Source organism: Oncorhynchus tshawytscha, linkage group LG08 (genome assembly GCF_018296145.1).
Source record: "Oncorhynchus tshawytscha isolate Ot180627B linkage group LG08, Otsh_v2.0, whole genome shotgun sequence".
Lineage (NCBI taxonomy): Eukaryota > Metazoa > Chordata > Actinopteri > Salmoniformes > Salmonidae > Oncorhynchus > Oncorhynchus tshawytscha.
The window spans coordinates 60,179,979-60,201,150 of NC_056436.1; the positions used below are offsets into that span (position 1 = coordinate 60,179,979).

At 44.4% G+C, this 21,172-nt stretch overlaps 1 protein-coding gene across 1 annotated transcript; it reads left to right on the top strand.

Moving 5' to 3' along the window:
- The first annotated feature begins 452 nt into the window (after positions 1-452).
- LOC112256200 (ligand of Numb protein X 2) lies at positions 453-20,291 on the top strand. The gene is given in 11 exon segments (XM_024429273.2): positions 453-632; positions 1,567-2,198; positions 3,115-3,311; positions 5,836-6,032; positions 14,912-15,233; positions 15,236-15,348; positions 15,539-15,682; positions 16,620-16,794; positions 17,031-17,271; positions 17,507-17,665; positions 18,887-20,291. Coding segments are annotated over 10 exon segments (2,097 nt in total). The 5' UTR covers positions 453-632; positions 1,567-1,785; the 3' UTR covers positions 19,023-20,291.
- Positions 20,292-21,172: the final 881 nt, after the last annotated feature.

Consider the following 21,172-nt stretch of genomic DNA (forward strand, 5'->3'; position numbering starts at 1 on the left):
CCATGGAGCCTGGTCATGTGAATTCCCAAATACTGTAAGTGGGGCAGAACCTTGGTTATGCTTCCTCCACCCAGCCACAGGATCCATGACCCTTATCCATTACAAGATGAGGGATCACTTGAGTAACAAGAAAGAAAGGCGAGAGAGTGGGCCGTCCTGTTTGACCTCAGGCTGTGTGTGTGTGTCTGTGTGTCTGTGTGTGTGTGTGTACACCAGCCTCTGTGTAATTTTTCAGCCCTCGGTTTGGTGTCCGAGTGTTTTGCCTGAGCTAGTGCGACATCAGCAGTTTTAGTCCCCCTCCACTCCTCCTCTCCCCCCTCTTCAGGAATCGACGGAGGCAGGCTGAACGCCTCTCCTCCTCTCTGCCGAGCTCCCCTGTGCCTAGTCACACCACTCCCCCTCAGTTTGCCACACACGCACACACACACACACACACACACACACACACACACACACACACACACACACACACACACACACACAGATCCACTGACTGTGTGCCGGGGATGTGGAGCTCTGGTTTCAGTCAGGCTGCAGGCAGCCAGCACAGCTGTTGGGTTTGAGGTTCTCGTTTGCATGCAGTGGCTGCCGACCGGCCGGGGTTCTTGACAACGCTGATATCAGCTTCTCAGGTAGGTGGAACAAAGCTAATGACGAACAAGATAAAGAATCTGTCTGTTCTTTTACCTTGCTGACCTCTCAACGGGGTCAGAGAGGAGTGCTGGGACCGGTGAATGCAGGGAATCTGATCTTAACCATGTGACAAAGTGGAACAAGAAATGGTGGCATGTAAACACAGTATTTGCATCAGTAATGTTGGAGAGGAACTCCTACTCAGTGTTCATTGTAAGCACAGGAGGCAGATGAGGGCAGGACGGCTCATAAAAACGTCCGGAACGGAGCAAATGGAATGGCGTCAACGTGAAACCATGTGTTTGTATTAGATACCATTCTACCGATTCCACTCCAGATATTACCACGAGCCCGTCCTCCCCAATTAAAGTGCCACCAACCTCCTGTGTTTGTAAGATGTTGATATATGCTTGTTAGTTTGTTTTGCAGTTTGTGAGTTTTACGATTCATTTGACGAGAGTGTTGATTGAAACGTACAAATCAGCTCCTTTTCTTTGCACATGTGTGGAGTTTGTTGCCAAAAGACTTGTTGCCGAAGAATGCATTAATAATCAGCCTCTCCTAAAGAGAGGGAATTAGTGGAGAGATTAGAAGCCTCACAGAGGGATGGAGAACTCTGCTGATTGGGCACGAGGGGGTCATTAGTGATGGGGATTGCATTTCTGCCCAGTTCATTCAGAGTTCTCATTCTCTCCCAGTGCCATGCCTTTGTTCCTACCATTAGCACGGTTTTCACTTTTAGTCATTTTTTCTCCTTTTCTCGCCTCATTTCATTTCCTTTAGTTCCTCAGGAAACCGGCTGAGAGGAAACAGCTGCGGCTGGCCTCCATATTGTTGCCGCTCTGTGGATTTGTAATTTCCTGTTGTGCCGGTCGGTATGAGTAGGAAAAGTACCAACTCTAACTACAGACCTCTTTGTGCTCCCCTCAACAGAAATCCAGGATGAAGACATGAGGCGGAGAGGACGAACAGTGGATCAGGGTTTCAACTTCACCCCTTTCAATGGATTCAGTCTGGGATGTTTGCCCCCTTATGAAATAATCTAAGCAGGCACTTCCTTTCTGGGATCAAGAGTGAGTGTGGGAACAGAGAAAGTTGGACAGTGGAACAAAGGAAGTTGAACTTGCTAGATAGCTTTTCCAGCCAGTGGCCATGACGGAGCCCAATGTCCCCAACAGTAGCAGCAGCATCAGCAGTGCTGGCCTGGCATGGGCAAAGATGTGTAAGGACTGTGGCCAGCAGCATGAAGGGGGCCAGGAGAACCACCTGTATGAGTACCAGGATGAGGTAGATGATGAGCTGGTGTGCCACATCTGTCTGCAGCCCCTGCTGCGGCCCATGGACACGCCGTGCGGACACACTTACTGCTTTCAGTGCCTCAGCAGCTTCCTGAAGGAGCAGGACTTCTGTCCCGTGGACCGCCAGCGGCTGCAGCTGCACCAGTGCCGGCCCTCCAGCCTGCTGGTAAGGAACCTGCTGGACAAGCTGACCGTGCTCTGCCCACACCACGTTGAGTGCCAGCAGCAGATGCAGCGCTGCGAGCTGCAGCCCCATCTGCACAACAGGTAAAGAGGGTTATGGCCGGGGCACAAGTAAGCGGGAAAGATATTTTGTTTAGAGTTAAGCTTAAAATGTCTGCTTTGCAGCAACAGTAAAAAAAAAGCCTAAATAGGAACTGTCTTTTTACACTGGTTTAAATGTGTCTATTTCCCTCTGCCTGAATTTGTTTATGCCTATGCCTGACATGCATTTTCCTACGCAATTAATTTAGAGTTAATGGGTACACAGGCCTGTCAAATGTTTACCTAACATGGATACACTGACCATAAGTCAGTCACGTTTAGACTTCAATGAAAAAGCTTTAATTACATAGTACCTGGATTCGAAGGAGAGGTTCGGTCTCAAATATCATACCCTCCGGGACGAGTGTAATTTATGGATTAGTCTTCCCTTTCATCACGTGGCTAGTGTGGTGCTTATCATCTTAGTGGTTAGCGAGCAACAATGACGCAGTCAGTAGTGGGTAAAGGTTGTTTTGTGATAGCTGGTCATGTTGCAGCCATCCGCCCAGTGCAAACAGAGAGGAGGCAAAGTTCAGACAGCAGGACCAGCAGCGGTAGCTCTCTCTCTGACTTAATCACACTCGAGCTGTCCCCCCCTCAGACTCCCTGCAATGCAGTAAAATAGCCTCCTCATCTGCATAGCTCCTCTCCTCTTCCCATAGTCTCTCTCTCTTTAACTCCCTCACCAGTCACTAAATCTATTCATTTCCACACCTCTAGCTTGAACCCCATTTGGTGTTTTAGAATGATCCTCCTCACTGAAACAAATGAATAAACATCTAATCGTACTCTCTTTTTTTCTGGTCAATACTTTAGGTTACCTTCACTGACTGTTTTGGACAAATGTCATGAGGGTTAAATAAAAGGACTGTTGAAGGTTGACCTCTCTTTTTCTCTACCCCACTCCTCCCTCTCTCAGATGTCCTGTTTTCAGAAGGCTGAAGGAGGAGGCGGAGAGGAGGAAGAGACCCCACCGGAAAGCCCTTAAGGGGAACAGGGGTGAGGGGGAGTTGGATGCTGATGCCAAACACACCCCTACGATGACCCGCACCCCCACCCGGGGTGTCCTGCCAGAGCCTGGCCTCATCAACCCCGCCTTCGAAGAGAGCGAGGAGGGTAAGATGTCACACGTCACTCACTGCCTACTCTGCCCACACCGCAAACAGTTAGACGTCTCACTGACGTCACTATGTCTGAAGTCTGATTTTATGTGTATGATAATGATAGTCTGTCAGTCTAAGTAAATAGCACTGAGCTCCCATTGAAAACATTTTAACTTTTTAAGAATGGAAAAATCTATATCAGTTTAGGGCTGTGGCGGTCACGAAATGTTGTCAGCCGGTGATTGTTCAGCAAATAGCTGCAGGTCTCACGGTAATTCACCGTTAATTAACATAAACACATTTAGCATTTCCTGGCTTCCACAGCCTACAAGCCACTGATGCAGACCTTAGATTTATTAGACGTTTTAAAATGTAGATGTTCCTATGTAATATAGCCTACACTTTCACAATAAATCCATTATTTATTTTAGACAGGTCTAAAGAATCATGATATGAAGAAAATGTAGTCTATTTCAGATGAACAGAATAGCATACTCTGAGTTGTCCTTATGTTAGGTCCTGATGTTAGGTCCTGTGCCATATTGCTGTGGGCTACAATAGTTCATTTAGCAGACAAGATTTGCTTAGAATTCCATGGCATTATTTTTACATTTTTAGAGTATGAAGAATACAATTGAACAAAGCTGGATAAAATAGAAAGGATATGCCCCCTAAAAAAATATATTCCTTTTGTGGCCAGTGGCCGTTGTGACCTTGGGCTAAATATAATAATTATAATTCCCTTATCCCTGAGTGCTGCATGCTCCGAAGCACCTCTCAGTCACATGGCTCTCCATCAACTGATCAGGTATTTCTCACAGGCTACAAGTGAAGACAGACAAATTGGGGACGCAACTGCGCGAGTCCTTGTCCAATTCCGAGGTGCATATTGAAGATATTGGAAGAACTGTCCACATTTACTTTTCGTCAGCCAACAAGATGAGTAGACCTAACGAACATCAAAAGTACTAGCCTATGTCAATCTACTATCCTCCATAGTACAAAAGTTGACCAATTCTGTGCGAAAAATAAATATTCCATAGTCTGGGACAGTTGTGGAATGCGCTAGATCCCAAATTAATACAACCACTAGCATAAAATCAAAACTTTTTTACGCAACGTTGATCAATAACCTTTAGGCTATTTCCTCACATTATAAGCGCAGCAATGCGAACACGACTATGATTCAAAAAAGGTTTTGGTATTGTTTCTTGCTTTGGGGATCATTCACAAGTGATAGGCTAATATTGTCACCCATCAGACTATTCTTGGTTTAATCTTGTCTTTACATACAGTATATTATTTAGTATATGTGTGAAATTTGTTTTGATTTAGAATGGACCATTATAATGCACCTGTGTCGGAACAGGGGCAGGGGTAAAAATACATATAATCTATGCAGTTGAATAGCGGATGGAGGACACTTTTCCCGTGGGTCATTTTCATGCCAGCCAGGTAGGCTATACTCCTGTTTTAAAGAAAAGCAATTTGCTTCATATTAGTAAAGATGAGAAATAAATATAGTAGTCCTAGCCAATAGAAAGCTGATGGGATCCTCCTCTTTTTAATAGAGGCCATCACTCAGTTTTTTTCACACAATTGCATAGCCTATAGAAATGTAGCCCAACATGAGCTCATGGGCTCTCATGAAGTGTTTGATTTGATTTTCGATTACATTTGCGTTGATGTCATTAGAGGGAAAATAGAATGCTGAGTACCAGGCAGTTAGCAAGTTTGGTAGGCTACTAATGGTCATCAACAGCATCAGCGCTTGGAGAAGCCTAATTACAGTGACTAAACGGTCACTTGGAATTTGACTGCCTTTGTGACTCATGACCGCCGGTGTGGCAGTAATACAGTCACCGTACAAGCCCTAACAGTGTTAATTGGGTCAACAAAGATGTAAGGAGTTTATGAACGACCCAAGGGAACGGAAATGAGTGGAAACAGTCTGTCAGCTGTGTTGACTTTAGGGAAAATCCCAAACCCCTTTAATGTGGCCATCCCTGGCAAGAGAGCTGTCTAAGGGAGTCTAAGGAGTATTGCTGACATCGTTAATTTAGCTGGGGGCTTTGGATTTCAGACACTCGGGCCAAATCATCGTCTGAACCTTCAGAACGTGTATCAACCAGTCCTCCTCTAGCTCCTCCCACCAGCTTCTTCTGGTATCAAATCTAAACTCTGTCTGGTCTAGCCTTAGAACCCCTTGAGGCATTTTGTAATCCAGTACCGTGGAACGAAGTCCATCAAAACAAAGTTACCTGGCAACTGGCGATTGATATCACAGAAATGATTACCTCATCGTGAGTGTTTCTTGGGGAATAGTTTGCTACCCGCCCTACTTGATTCAAAACCAGGGCTGTGTGTTGGAATTGGACACACAATAAAAGGCAACCATGGACCATTGATAAAATGTGTTTGAGCATATATGAATCTGTGTGTGTGTGTGTCAAGTTGTATGTTTCAGGTTGTTTGTCTCTATATATGTAAACATGTGTACCTCCATTGCCCATGTCCTTCCCCTCGTCTCTCCACAGAGACCCCCCTGCGGTCCAGCCTGGTGGCCGAGACCAACGTGGTGGAGATGTTTCGGGAGCAGCAGGAAGAGGAGTTGGGCCTGCGTATCGTGGGAGGAAAGGACACGCCCCTGGGGAACATAGTAATCCAGGAGATCATCCGTGACTCATTGGCAGGCCATGACGGCAGGCTGGCCCCAGGGGACCACATTCTGGAGGTGAGACAGTTTCTTCACTGTAAATAAGAGGGATAATAGGTCACCTGGAAGATATGTTCAGTCCTCTCCCCTCCTTCCCATCCTCGTGTAATTTTAGTGCTGTAGCTGTATACTTTGAAATGATCGTCTTGACGATGGTAATGGCTGCACTTTGTGTAGATAGTGCTTGTTAGGAAGCTTTGACCTATCCAGTCAGGATACCCCCCCCAAAAAAAAAAAAAAAAAAAACATACAGTGCCTTCAGAAAGTATTCATACCCCTTAAATTACATAAATATCTAATTTACATAAGTATTCACACCGATGGGTAAATACTTTGTAGAAGCACCTTTGGCAGCAATTACAGCTGTGAGTCTTTCTGGGTCTCTAAGAGCTTTACACACCTGGATTGTGCAACATTTGCCCATTATTCTTTTAAAAATTCTTCAAGCTCTGTCGCAAGAAAACCATTTTAAGGTCTTGCTATAGATTTAAGTAGATTTAAGTCCAAACTGTAACTCAGCCACTCAGGAACATTCACTGTCTTCTTGGTAAGCAACCAGATTTGGGCTTGTGTTTTAGGTTATTGTTCTGCTGATAGGTGAATTCATCCCCCAGTGTCTAGTGGAAAGCAGACTGAACCAGGTTTTCCTCTAGGATTGTACCTGTGCTCAGCAACATTACATGTATTTTTTATCCTGAAAAACTCCCCAGTTTTTCTCCCCTTAACAATTACAAGCATACCCATAACATGATGCTGCCACCACTTGAAAATATGGAATGTGGTACTCAGTAATGTGTTGTATTGGTTTTTCCCCCATCATAACACTTTGTATTCAGGACAAAAAGTTACTTTAGTGTCTTGTTGCAAACAGGATGCATGTTTTGGAATATATTTATTTTGTACAGGCTTCCTTCTTTTCACTGTCAATTAAGTTAGTACTGTGGAGTAACAACATGAAATGCTGTTGATCCATCCTCAGTTTTCCATTAAACTCTGTAACTGTTTAAAAAGTCACCATTGGCCTCTTGGTGAAAGGATGCCTGTATCTTTGTAGTGGCTGGGTATATTGATACACCATCAGATGTGTAATTAATAACTTCACCATGCTCAAAGGGATATTCATTGTCTGCTTTTTAAATGTTTACCCATCTACCAATTGTTGCCCTTCTTTGTGAGGTGTTTGAAAACCTGGTCTTTGTGGTTGAATCTGTGTTTGAAATTCACTGCTCGACTGTGGGACCTTAATTGTATGTGTGGGGTACAGAGAGAAGGTAGTCATTCAGAAATCCTGTTAAACACTATTATTGCACACAGAGTCCATGCAACCTACGATGTGACATTTTTTACTCCTGAACTTATTTAGGCTTGCCATAACAAAGGGGTTGACTCAAGACATTTCAGCTTTTCATTTTTTATTAACTTGTAGAAATCTCAAAAAAATGTAATTCCTCTTTGACATTACGGCATAGGCCAGTGACATAACATCACAATTTAATCCATTTAAAATTCAGGTTGTAACACAACAAAACATGGAAAAAGTCAAGGGGTGTGAATACTTTCAGGAGGCACTGTAAACTCACTTTCTTGATAGGATGGGTCTTATTTGGTTCCCTACAAATGAAAGTAGACACTAGTTGGTAGAGTAATGTGGCTATTTGTATATTCTGTGACCTTTCAGAATCTTAATGGTTTATTCAAATGGATACATTGTGGAGAGTAGATCCTGAACTATTTCAAAACAGATGTAAACAATGCATTCACCTGGTTTTTATCCAAAGGGTACAACTAGGGTACAGAGATAGTACTGTATGTCTTTGAAGGGGGTTTCACAAAGATGCAGCTTCCTTCCCACGTTCTTGCTCCCTCTCTCCTCCTTGGATTTCTCCTCCCCCGGCTGTTCTGGAATGTGGCGGTGCTACTGTAAACTGAGCTGACAGACCAGTTCACTCTATTCTGGCAGGGGTGCAGGACAATGCCGGAGCCCATCTCTTCCTCTGAGCTAACCAATCAAAAAGGTGGAATTTGGAATGAAAACACCTCTCATCTAACCTCACTGGCTGCCTCGGGAGCAGTAATATAACCCCCCACTTTTTGGGTCTTTTGTGGACGGCTGGCTAGTGGCTATAAAGAGATACTGTATGCGTGATGGAGCGGAGATTGCGTTCCTATTTTTTTGCAAATGAATCTCTCGCTTCCGCTTGAGTCGATCCATTGATTTTAAGAAGGGCTTCTCTTGGATGATGTTTGTAAAGCTGGAATTGCTCTAAATTGGGACCAACTATTTTGCACACCTATTCTACAGGAGGTCGGTACAATAAAAGGATACCTTTCACCTTCAGTGCCCGGTTGTCTCCACAAGTCTGTCCCCAAACAATTTGATTTGCTGGTTTTAAGCATTAAACTTTCAAATAGCTCTTTGTTGACTGTTGCTGGGTGCTATTGTCCTCCATCAGCACCGGCCTGTACCCTTCCTGCTCTAAGCTCTCTCCTGGCCCCTTACACTAAGTCTGAATTTGTCCTGCTTGGTGACCTAAACTGGGACATGCTTAAACCACCTGACTAAGTCCTAAAGAAATGGGACTCCCTAAATCTTTCTCAGATTATTCCCATTCCCACAAGGTATGACTCCAAACACCCAGAAAAGGATTCTCTCCTCAATGTTATCTTCACAAATAATCCTGATATGTCATTACAGAAAACACCAGACTGATACCTTAGTGATCACTATTATACAGCCTGTGTTCGTAATGGCTGCTCAGTGAAACAACCTGTCCTGATCTGTCATAGACGCTTTCTAAAAAACTTTAATGAGCAAGCCTTCCATCATGAACTGGCCTCTGTAAAATGGTATAGAATCAGTTTGATCCCCTCTGTTGAAGACGCTTGAACCTTCTTTTTTGATATTTTCAGTGGTATTGTTAACAAACACACCCCCATAAAGAAAATTACAATTAAATACAGGTTCAGCCCCTGGTTCGACCGTGATCTTGCAGAGTTACTACACCTCAAGAATTGCATTTGGCGAAAGGCTCGGCACATTCACGCTCAGGCTGACTGGCTATCGTTCAGGCAAATGAGAAATAAGTGCACTCAGGCTGTCCAGAGGAGAAAAGTGAGTTACTTTAAGGATCAGTTCTCTCTCTGTGGGTCTAACCTCAAGAACCTTTAACCTTCTGTAAAATGGTTAAAGACTTGGAGAATAAACCCTCCTCCTCACAGCTGCCCATGTCCCTTAATGTTGATGTTGGTTGTTATTTACAAGAAGCACCATAACATCCATAACCTGAGCTCTTTAATCACAACTTCATTAAGTCAGGATCCCCATTTGACTCAGCCATGCCTCCTTGCCCGTCCAACATTTCCTCATCTCCCACCCCTTCTAAAGCGACTATCCCCGATGCTTCTCCCATTTTTTCCCCTGCCCCGCTACAAAGTTTCTCCCTGCAGGCAGTCGCTGAGTCCAAGGTGCTAAAGGAGCTCCTTGAACTTGACCCCATAAAACCATATTGGTCAGATGGTTTAGACCCTTTCTGTCACGCCCTGGTCTAAGTATTTTGTGTTTTTCTTCATGTATTGGGTCAGGCCAGGGTGTGGCATGGGGTTTTTGTATTGTGGTGTGTTTTGTCTTGGGGTTTTGGTGTGTATGTATTGGGATTGTAGCTAGTGGGGTTATCTAGCAAAATCTATGGCTGTCTGGAGTGGTTCTCAATCAGAGGCAGGTGTTTATCGTTGTCTCTGATTGGGAACCATATTTAGGCAGCCATATTCTTTGAGTTTGTTGTGGGTGATTGTCCTTAGTGTCTTTGTTCCTGTCGCTGTGTTAGTTGACACAAGTATAGGCTGTTTTGGTTTTCGTTACGTTTATTTGTTTTGTAGTGTTTGTATTGATTCGTGTTTACGTTTTGTTGATTAAACATGGATCGCAATCTACACGCTGCATTTTGGTCCGACTATCCTTCACACCTAGAAAACCGTAACAGAATCACCCACCACCAACGGACCAAGCAGCGTGTCAACAGGCAGGAGCAGCCCAAAGAGGAGATGCGCGATAAGGATTTCTGGACATGGAAAGAAATCCTAAATGGAGAAGGACCCTGGGCTCAGCCTGGAGAATATCGCCGCCCCAAAGAAGAACTGGAGGCGGCGAAAGCGGAGAGGCGCCGGTATGAGGAGGCAGCACGGCGACTCGGAAGGAAGCCTGAGAGTCAGCCCCAAAAATGTCTTGGGGGGCTCAGGGAGAGTGTGGCAGAGTCAGGAGTCAGACCTGAGCCAACTCTCCCTGTTTATCGTGAGGAGCCAAGGAGGAGACCAGAACCAGAGCCGGTGTTGGAGGTGAGCGAAACAGAGACTGTGAAGGAGTTAATGGGGAAATTGGAGGAGAGAGAAATGAGGGAGTTGCTGTGTTGGTGCTTTTTGCATGGAATTCGCCCGACGGAACGTGTCGGGATTTGATGGCACCTGGGTTAGCGCTCCATACTCATCCTGAGGTGCGTGTTAGTCGGCTGGTGAAGTTGGTGCCAGCCTCACGCACCAGGCCTCCTGTGCACATCCTTAGCCTTGCACGTCCTGTGCCAGCACTGCTCTCAAGATCTCCAGTACGCCTTCACGGTCTAGCCCATCCTGTGCCACCTCCACACTCCAGCCCTCCGGTAGCAGCTCCCCGCACCAGGCTTCCTGTGCGTGTTCTCGGTTCAGTACCATCAGTACCAGCACCACGCATCAGGCCTACAGTGCACCTCGCCTCTCCAGCGCTGCCGGAGCCTTTCTCCTCTCCTCTACAGCGCTGCTGGAGTCTCCCGTCTGTTCAGCGCTGCCGGAGTCTTTCTCCTCTACAGCGCTGCTGGAGTCTCCCGCCTGTTCAGCGCAGCCAGTGTCTTCGTTCCTGTCGCTGTGTTAGTTGACACAAGTGTAGGCTGTTTCGGTTTTCGTTACGTTTATTTGTTTTGTAGTGTTTGTATTGATTCGTGTTTACGTTTTGTTGATTAAACATGGATCGCAATCTACACGCTGCATTTTGGTCCGACTATCCTTCACACCTAGAAAACCGTAACACTTTCTTCTTTAAGGTTACTGCCCCATCATTGCCAAGCCTATCTCCAACTTTTTTAACCCATCTCTCCTTTCTGGGGAGGTTCCCATTGCTTGGAAGGCAGTCATGATTCGTCCTATATTTAAAAGGGGGAGATCAAGCTGATCCTAACTGTTATAGGCCTATTTCTTTTTTTTGCCCTGTATCAAGTGTGTTGGAAAAACTTGTCATTAATCAACTGACTGGCTTTCTTGATGTCTAGTATACAATCTGGTTTCCGCTCGGGTTATGGATGTGTCACTGCAACTTTAAAAGTCATCAATGATGTCACCATTGCCCTTGATTCTCAGCAATATTGTGCTGCTATTTTTATTGACTTGGCCAAAGCTTTTGATATGGCAGACCATTCCATTCTTGTGGGCCGGAGAAGGAGTATTAGTGTCTCTTGAGGGGCCTGGTTAGCTAACTACCTCTCTCAAAGAGTGCAGTGTATAAAGTCAGAAAATCTGCTGTCTCAGCCACTGCCTGTCACCAAGGGAGTACCCCAAGGCTCAATCCTAGGCCCCAAGTTCTTCTCAATGTACATCAATAACATAGCTCAAGCAGTAGGAAGCTCTCTCATCCATTTATATGCAGATGATACAGTCTTAAACTCATCTGCTCCTCCCCGGATTTTTGTGTAAAATGCTCTACAACAAAGTTTTCTTAGTGTCCAACAAGCTTTCTCTCCCCTTACCTTGTTCTGAACACCTCGGAAACAAAGGTCATGTGGTTTGGTAAGAAGAATGCCCCTCTTCCCACAGGTTTTATTACTACCGCTGAGGGTTTAGAGCTTGAGGTAGTCACCTCATACAAGTACTTGGGAATATGGCTAGACGCTGCACTGTCCTTCTCTCAGCACATATCAAAGCTGCAGGCTAAAGTTAAATCTAGACTTGGTTTCTTCTATCGTAATCGCTCCTCTTTCACCCCAGCTGCCAAACTAACCCTGATTCAGATGACCATCCTACCCATGCTAGATTAGAGACATCCTTTATAGATCGGCAGGTAAGGGTGCTCTCGAGGGGCTAGATGTTATTTCCCATTCGGCCATCAGATTTGCCACCAATGCTCCTTATAGGACACATCACTACACTCTATACTCAGTTGTAAACTTCTCATCTCTGTATACCCGTCGCAAGACCCAGTGGTTGATGCTTATTTATAAAACCATCTTAGGCCTCACTCCCCCCTATCTGAGATATCTACTGCAGCCCTCATCCCCCACATACAACAGCCATTCTGCCAGTCACATTCTGTTAAAGGTCCCCAAAGAACACACATCCCTGGGTCGCTCCTCTTTTCAGTTCACTGGCGGCTGGAACGAGCTGCAACAAACACTCAAACTGGACAGTTTTATTGCAATTCAAAGACTCAATCATGGACACTCTTGCTGACAGGTGTGGCTGATTTGCGTTATGTATTGTTGTCTCTACCTCCCTACCCTTTGTGCTGTTGTCTGTGCCCAATAATTTTTGTATCATGTTGTTATGTTGTGTTGCTTCCTTGCTACAGTGCCTTGCGAAAGTATTCGGCCCCCTTGAACTTTGCGACCTTTTGCCACATTTCAGGCTTCAAACATAAAGATATAAAACTGTATTTTTTTGTGAAGAATCAACAACAAGTGGGACACAATCATGAAGTGGAACGACATTTATTGGATATTTCAAACTTTTTTAACAAATCAAAAACTGAAAAATTGGGCGTGCAAAATTATTCAGCCCCTTTACTTTCAGTGCAGCAAACTCTCTCCAGAAGTTCAGTGAGGATCTCTGAATGATCCAATGTTGACCTAAATGACTAATGATGATAAATACAATCCACCTGTGTGTAATCAAGTCTCCGTATAAATGCACCTGCACTGTGATAGTCTCAGAGGTCCGTTAAAAGCGCAGAGAGCATCATGAAGAACAAGGAACACACCAGGCAGGTCCGAGATACTGTTGTGAAGAAGTTTAAAGCCGGATTTGGATACAAAAAGATTTCCCAAGCTTTAAACATCCCAAGGAGCACTGTGCAAGCGATAATATTGAAATGGAAGGAGTATCAGACCACTGCAAATCTACCAAGACCTGGCCGTCCCTCTAAACTTTCAGCTCATACAAGGAGAAGACTGATCAGAGATGCAGCCTAGAGGCCCATGATCACTCTGGATGAACTGCAGAGATCTACAGCTGAGGTGGGAGACTCTGTCCATAGGACAACAGTCAGTCGTATATTGCACAAATCTGGCCTTTATGGAAGAGTGGCAAGAAGAAAGCCATTTCTTAAAGATATCCATAAAAAGTGTCGTTTAAAGTTTGCCACAAGCCACCTGGGAGACACACCAAACATGTGGAAGAAGGTGCTCTGGTCAGATGAAACCAAAATTGAACTTTTTGGCAACAATGCAAAACGTTATGTTTGGCGTAAAAGCAACACAGCTCATCACCCTGAACAAACCATCCCCACTGTCAAACATGGTGGTGGCAGCATCATGGTTTGGGCCTGCTTTTCTTCAGCAGGGACAGGGAAGATGGTTAAAATTGATGGGAAGATGGATGGAGCCAAATACAGGACCATTCTGGAAGAAAACCTGATGGAGTCTGCAAAAGACCTGAGACTGGGACGGAGATTTGTCTTCCAACAAGACAATGATCCAAAACATAAAGCAAAATCTACAATGGAATGGTTCAAAAATAAACATATCCAGGTGTTAGAATGGCCAAGTCAAAGTCCAGACCTGAATCCAATTGAGAATCTATGGAAAGAACTGAAAACTGCTGTTCACAAATGCTGAATCGAGCTGTTTGCAAGGAGGAATGGGAAAAAAAAATTTCGATGTGCAAAACTGATAGAGACATACCCCAAGCGACTTACAGCTGTAATCGCAGCAAAAGGTGGCGCTACAAAGTATTAACTTAAGGGGGCTGAATAATTTTGCACGCCCAATTTTTCAGTTTTTGATTTGTTGATTTGAAATATCCAATAAATGTCGTTCCACTTCATGATTGTGTCCCACTTGTTGTTGATTTTTCACAAAAAAATACAGTTTTATATCTTTATGTTTGAAGCCTGAAATGTGGCAAAAGGTCGCAAAGTTCAAGGGGGCCGAATACTTTCGCAAGGCACTGTATGTTTTTGTCTTAGGTCTCTCTTGTTGTGATGTGTGTTTTGTCCCATATTTATATTGTATTCATTTTTTATTATTGGTAGGCCGTCATTGTAAATAAGAATTTGTTCTTAACTGACTTGCCTAGTTAAATAAAGGTTTAAATTATTTATTCTTTATATCAATGGAGGTACCTGCGGTTTTTGTATAGCACATGTCAAAGATAAGTGTTTCCCCTATATGCTAAATGGTGGCAGCCACTGCAAAAAATAAATAATAATTATAATAATTTTATTTTTTTATAATAATACAAATGTAATGGCAAGGCTCCCCCATTTATTTTGCCTTGCCACTTTATCCCTACCTAAATGTACATATCCACCTCAATTACCTCGTACCCCTGCACATCGACTCGGTACTCCCTGTATATAGCCAAGTTATCGTTACTCATTGTGTATTTGTGTCCTTGTGCATGTCCTTATCCTTGTGTTGTTGTTATTATTATACATTTTCTCTCTGCCTTGTTGGGAAGGGCTCGTAAGTAAGCACTTCACTGTTCGTCTACACCTGTTGTTTACGAAGCATGTGACAAATAACATTTGATTGGATTTGAATTATATCTTGAAGAGGGAAAAAGTATTTTATTTCCACTATCCATCAGCGCAAGGATCAGCTGTTGATACTCTGTGTATTTAGTCCAGCTGCAGTGTTACTGACCATGTGGGGTTGTGTTTCTAGGTGAATGGCGTCAGCCTAGCCTCTATCCCACACGGCCGGGCCATCTCCGTGCTGCGGCGGCCATGTCCTTTGCTCAGACTCATCGTCATGCAGGAGAAGGGCTTCAACCCCCGTCACCCACAACGTCCTGGCCTCGAGCACCACCCACCCCCCTCCCCCAACATGGCCACTGCCTCCCCTTCCTCTCACAGTCCCCACGGCACCGCCCACAGCCAGGGCACGGTGATCCAGGTGACGCTGGTAAAGAGGGACCGCTCGGATCCGCTGGGGATCAAACTGATCCGCAAGTCGGACGAGACTGGGATCTTCATTCTGGACCTGCTGGCGGGGGGCTGGCGGCCAAGGACGGGAAACTATGTAACAATGACAAGGTGCTGGCCATCAACGGGCAGGACCTGAGACACGGCACCCCAGAGAGCGCAGCACAGATCATACAGGTATGTCTTATGTAGACAAGTTACAGCACGGCTATTTCACGGAGACTAAAGAATGGAAATAGGATTCATTATAATCCCTTAAAGAAACAGTGACTTTTATGTTAGCGGACGTTCCCAGGATAGATTTGCTGGATGTGTATTGAATGTGAGACCTGAACAACGTGTGTGTGTATAATGTGTGTGTATGCAGGCCAGTGAGGTGCGGGTGAACTTTGTGGTGATGAGGCAGCCGGAGCCCCAGGAGGAGGGGGGCAGCGGTGGAGAGGGGCAGGGCCGAGTGGCCAGGAGGGCTCCAGAACCCCAGTACTTCAGACGGCCCTCCACCTACATGAAGGTAAACAATCTCCTCCCCCGACGTTTAGAACTTACAAATCACTGTACCACAAACTGCTGTATATCTCAGTTAGTATTGTGTATGCTAGTGTAAGTTAGTGTGGACACACATGATTATAAGAGCCTGTCATGTTTACATAGTGTAAAGGTAATCATGGCACCACAGTCACACCCCAGCCCCCTGTTACCAGTCCAGACTACCTAGCACTTCCACAGAAGCCCTCCTCACTCAGAGGTGAAAGGGGCCTTGAGAGCAGATAGACGCCTGTGTCCCTGTTCCAGAGATGAAAGCCCTTCTCTGGGGCCTGTTCACTCCAGATCAAAAGGCCCAGGGTGCTGCCTCACTCTGCCGCTACGGGGCCACCACTACGTTTTGTTTGTTTGTTGCTTTGGGTGGCAGAGGATCAAAGCTGTTGGCAGTTAGCTTTCGCCTGTAGAGCCCAGGCTTTGAGTGTTGCTGGGGGGGGGTCCCTGCTGGTGGAGGAAGAGGGAGGGCTCTCCTCCCCATCCCCTCTGAAGATTTACAGTCTCCAGAGAGAGCGAGAGAGAAACAAGGAAGCCGGCAGGAGCCGTGGATTTCGACACGTGCACTCCGCTACTAGAGTCAAGTGTCAACCTCTGGGTTCGAGTCCGCAGCTGCATCTGAGATGCTGCCTCACATTGGTTTGGACAAGTGGTTTCACAAGGAATCAATTAAGTCAAAAGATCCTTCTCACTTCTAGGTAATAGAGAGGGGAAGATAATAGCGACACAGCCCAGAAAGAATGTAGTGTCAGGCAAATTGTGCCAGTCTTCTTTGACACCAGTCTTCTCTGTTGGCCAGAAAGAATTCTTATGAAGTAGTTTTGATCATAAGAACAGGAAGTCAATCTGAATGGACTACTGTATTCACCTAATGACTGTAAGGCAAATTAAGGGTTCTTCCTGGTCTTTCCTAGGATCCTCCAGGGGGCTTCTCTAGCCAGGAGAAGACAGTGAGTCTGAAGAAGGAACCGAGGCTCTCCCTAGGCATCACCATCGCTGGGGGGAGGGACTGCCGCAGCCGCCTGCCCATCTACATCACTAGTGTCCAGCCTGTCGGCTGCCTGCACCGAGACGGCACTATCAAAACCGGTACTCCTGCGATCTATGCTTTCCTACAACCACATGACAGTTTTCATTCCATACCTTGATCTAATGTAGCATGGCTAATGTTCAGATTTAAATGCCTACGGGGATATTTATGTTAGTGATGGGGAAGACAATATGCATACCTCTTGCACATTGAACCGGAAGACCTTTTGATGTAAAGCCAGCTTTGCATGCAGAGACTACGTTTTCTTGACGCGCTTCTGGTTTCGGTTGCCTAGGGGATGTCCTGATGAGCATTAATGGCGTGGATCTGACCCAGCTGACCTACAATGAGGCGGTGTCAGTGCTGAAGGCCCAGACGGCCCACTCCCAGGTAGTCCTCAGAGTCATCCAGACCATCTCAGAGGAGCCTGAGGGGGAGGGGGAGGCTGGCAAAGAGGAAATGGAGTCTGTGGAGAACCTAAGGGAGGATGATGTCAACTGGGCCCCGCTGTGGACCCACTGGCTGGGTCTGCCAAGGTAAACAACATTCTAATCATTGGTTTGTAAAATAACTCACCTCAAGTTTGCATGCCTTCAGTTCACATCCATCTGTGTCATAGTGAGTGATAATGTTCTGTACAGAATGAAATAAATTACCCAATCAATTGTTTCAGGTGGCCATTTAAAACAATGGAAGTTTTCATTTTGTGCTTATGAAATGACACTGACACTTTAGAGATTTGAATTGGTCCACTTCCTCTCCTCCTTACAGTCACATGCACTGGTGCCGTAACATCGTGTTGCTGAAGACCAATCAGGAGAGCTGGGGCTTCAGCATTGTGGGTGGCTACGAGGAGAGCCACGGACAGCAGCCCTTCTTCATCAAGACCATCGTGCCTGGTACACCTGCCCACTTCGACGGACGCCTCAAGTGAGTTGCTTCACATGGACGAATCTAGTTTAATAATAAGCCTCAGTGAGAAAATATGTGTCGTTACTATCTGTGTGGGTGAAATGTAGGAGAGGTGATGAGTAGTAAGGAGGGGGTTATGTTTCGGTAAGACTGCAAAGTTCTTTGATAAGTAGTATGTACTCCCTTTCAGGATTGAGGTCAATTCCAATTCAGAAAGTAAACCAAATTCCAATATCAAATTTTCCTCATTTAAAGCTGCAATATGTAATGTTTTGGGGGATCCAACCAAATCCACATAGATATGTAGTTATAGATCTCATTTGTATTGAAAGCAAGTCTAAGTGATATATCTGTTCTATGTGTGCTATGTCTATGCTTCCCGTTCTTAAGTTTCATTTTTGCTAGTTTTCCTTTCGGTTTTGTACACCAGCTTCAAATAGCTAAAAATACAATATATTTTTTTATTGAAAAGATATTGCACAGCAGTTTAGATGGTACAATGATTATCTACACTATACATTGCTTGTTTTGTCACATAAACTGTAATTAGGCAAACTATTAAAATCTTTGAAACCAGGAAATGGCAGAGCGATTCTGCATATTGTACATTTAAAAGCACACGTCAATCTAAGTACCATCATTTAAAAAATCCCCATAAAAATCCCTCTGTTTAAGCTAGAGATATGTCTTTGCATGGTCTGTGTCTCAATCCACCTTATCCTCCTGTCTGCATTGCACATCCGTGGTGGAAGGTGGCAGAGACCACAGCGGTGTTTGTCAGACCATGAGAGATCCCAAAAATCAGTCTTCTCACGAAAACATCTGTAGCGTCTGAATGGTTTGGCCTAGAGGTTAAAGGATTGAAGGGAGTTGAAATTGGAATTTCAGTATACTTCCTGAATTGAAATGGAATTGACCCCAACCCTTCTCCTTTTTGTGCAGGCCTGCCTCTCCAAGGTCAGGATTTAGCAGAAATAAATACCTGCTTTCAACATAAATTAAACGGAGTGTAGAGATGGAGCCAGCCTCTTCTCCAGGTTACATTAGATGTGTGATTCTCCTGTAGAAGTCCATTGTACTGTATTTGGACCTTACTGCACAGCTGTTGGTTCTTAACTGACTTGCCTAATTAAATTAAATCTAAAAATTAGGGTGGTGGGCAGGTCATTTGTGTTACATGTATTGTACCCATCCCTGCCCCATGTTTACTGACTGTCCCTCCCTCTGGGTTGTCTCCAGGTGTGGTGATGAGATTGTAGCTGTGAACGGAGCCACCACGGTGGGCATGAACAACTCGTCCCTCATCCCCATGCTCAAACTGCAGAAGAATAAAGTTACACTGACTGTGGTGTCCTGGCCGGGGAGCCTGGTGTAGACACACACACACACACATACCCTGCCCTGCTCAGCTCATGTCTCCACTGAGACTCTTGTCATCTCTGCACACAACACCCTAGAATCTCATTGGTGACATTCTTAGAAGGTTTGTTGTATTGTTATTTTCACTACATAATCTCTTCTGATGTGGATTGAAATATAAATGGTCAATTTGCACATTGCCCTAGCTGACTAGTGGGACTGAATTACACATGAGTTGATTCACTGCGTTGATTATTGTTGTTGTTACTCAAAAGGGCAGTTGATGTGTGATTGTGAACAAATTGGGATAATCAGGGTGGAAGATGAATTGACAATCAATTAACTATGTTTCATGGTAAACTGGAAGGATCTTTATCGTTTGGAAGAATAGTTTTTACGCTGTGTCTTGAACGCTTTATGCATTTGTTATCAGCAGATTTGACCTACTTGTTCAATACCCATTTATGTTTGTTTTCCCACATTAGTTAATGATGATTTGAAAAAATGCTACTGGCCTATTTGTATTAGCCAAAACTGGGATATATATGCAGATCTCAAATTCCATGTGAAAAGGGCCTAATTTAGGCAAGGAAATATATGTATCCCTATAATTTCAGTTAATGAAGAAAATTGATTTAATGTAACAAATGTATTAGGAAAGGGTGACCGTTGACAATGTAGAAAGATGCCAGTCACACATGTACCCATCCTGTCCAACACCTTTACCTTTTGTTTTTGTACTATTTAGATTTGAACAGATACTGTGTTGTTTTATCCACATATAAGGACATTCTAGTGGCTGCAGATTTTTAATATCGATTTAGTTCCTAACTGTACTGTAGTCATCTCTTCAATTTCTGTGCAATGCATCATACCAAATGTCTCTGATTAATGTGGGTGCCTTGTACATGTTAAAGGACAAATCAAAGTTTGAACACTTGCCTTAATTGCCACAACCAAAAACATGTTCTTTGTTCTTTAAGCTCCCACCTCTAATTTTCTTACCCATGAGAACGTGGAGGATCTGTTCATTATTATCCAGCATATTGTAGTTGTAATGTTCACAAGAGGAGACCAGAGCTGCTGGCCTTAGTTGGAGCACTAGATTCACTTCAACTGTTCTTTTCAGGGTTAAATAAAAACACTAGAGGTCTCTCATTGAATCCTGACGATGTTATGGGAGCCCTCTGTATAGTTTCATATTTCAGTTAAGGGAAATATAGGCATTATATATTGTGTAAATGGACCATCCCCTGTTTTGTAATGTTCTAAAACCTCAATAATATGTGTACTGTGTCTTTTTGTATTTTATACATAATATGTACAGCATCCCAGAAGAGCTTTACAATAACAGTATGGTTTTACAGTAGGCCTAGGTATGGGATTGAATATGTTTACCAGTCCAGCACTTAAAAAAACAAGTATATCCCTGCATGGCCGTTCCCCCACAGGCCTGTGTTGTGCTATCCTCAATGGGGCTTGCTTAACTATCGGTACCCTGGATCTGGCTGTATTGTGGCTGGGGGGATATCAGTCATCTGGAGTGGCATGATGGGTAAGTGGGCCAGGCATGTTGCCACAGGAGCACTTTAGGAAGAATGTAAATCAAGACGATGGAGTCGCAGAGCAAGCAGCACTGGATAGAGGACATTAGCTTTAAATCAACCCTGGCTCTCCAGCAAGGACCATGGCCTCAATTTCAGCTCAGTGAAAACTATAAGGGATGAAATGGTTGGTTAGAAACGGTTATTTTAGTATCGTTATTGATCAATGAAAAGATTCTACTTGTTTTGTATCGTTACTGCAACGTGGTAATGAAAACATCAGGCGTTATGGGTGTTTACTGCAGAGGATGTTGAGAAACAGCTGTTGTGCTAGAATACTAAGACGCCGGTAGAAACAGTTCTCCCTTAGCTATCAATCATTCAAAAAGGTTGTTATTGAATTGCGGTGTCATTTGCGTCCTTAGCCCTTTATCGTGACTCAGTTCCGTTACATTACACATAAGAGTCATTGGACGAAGGTGCGTTCTGTAGGGGGAGTTGTTATAAAAAGCCCTGACACTCATTCTGAACATTAACACGCATCGCTTGCAGTACAGGTTTTGAACGCGTAAGAACCATTTAATATCAGCGATAGTACACACCTTGATGGGGTTAGTGTTCA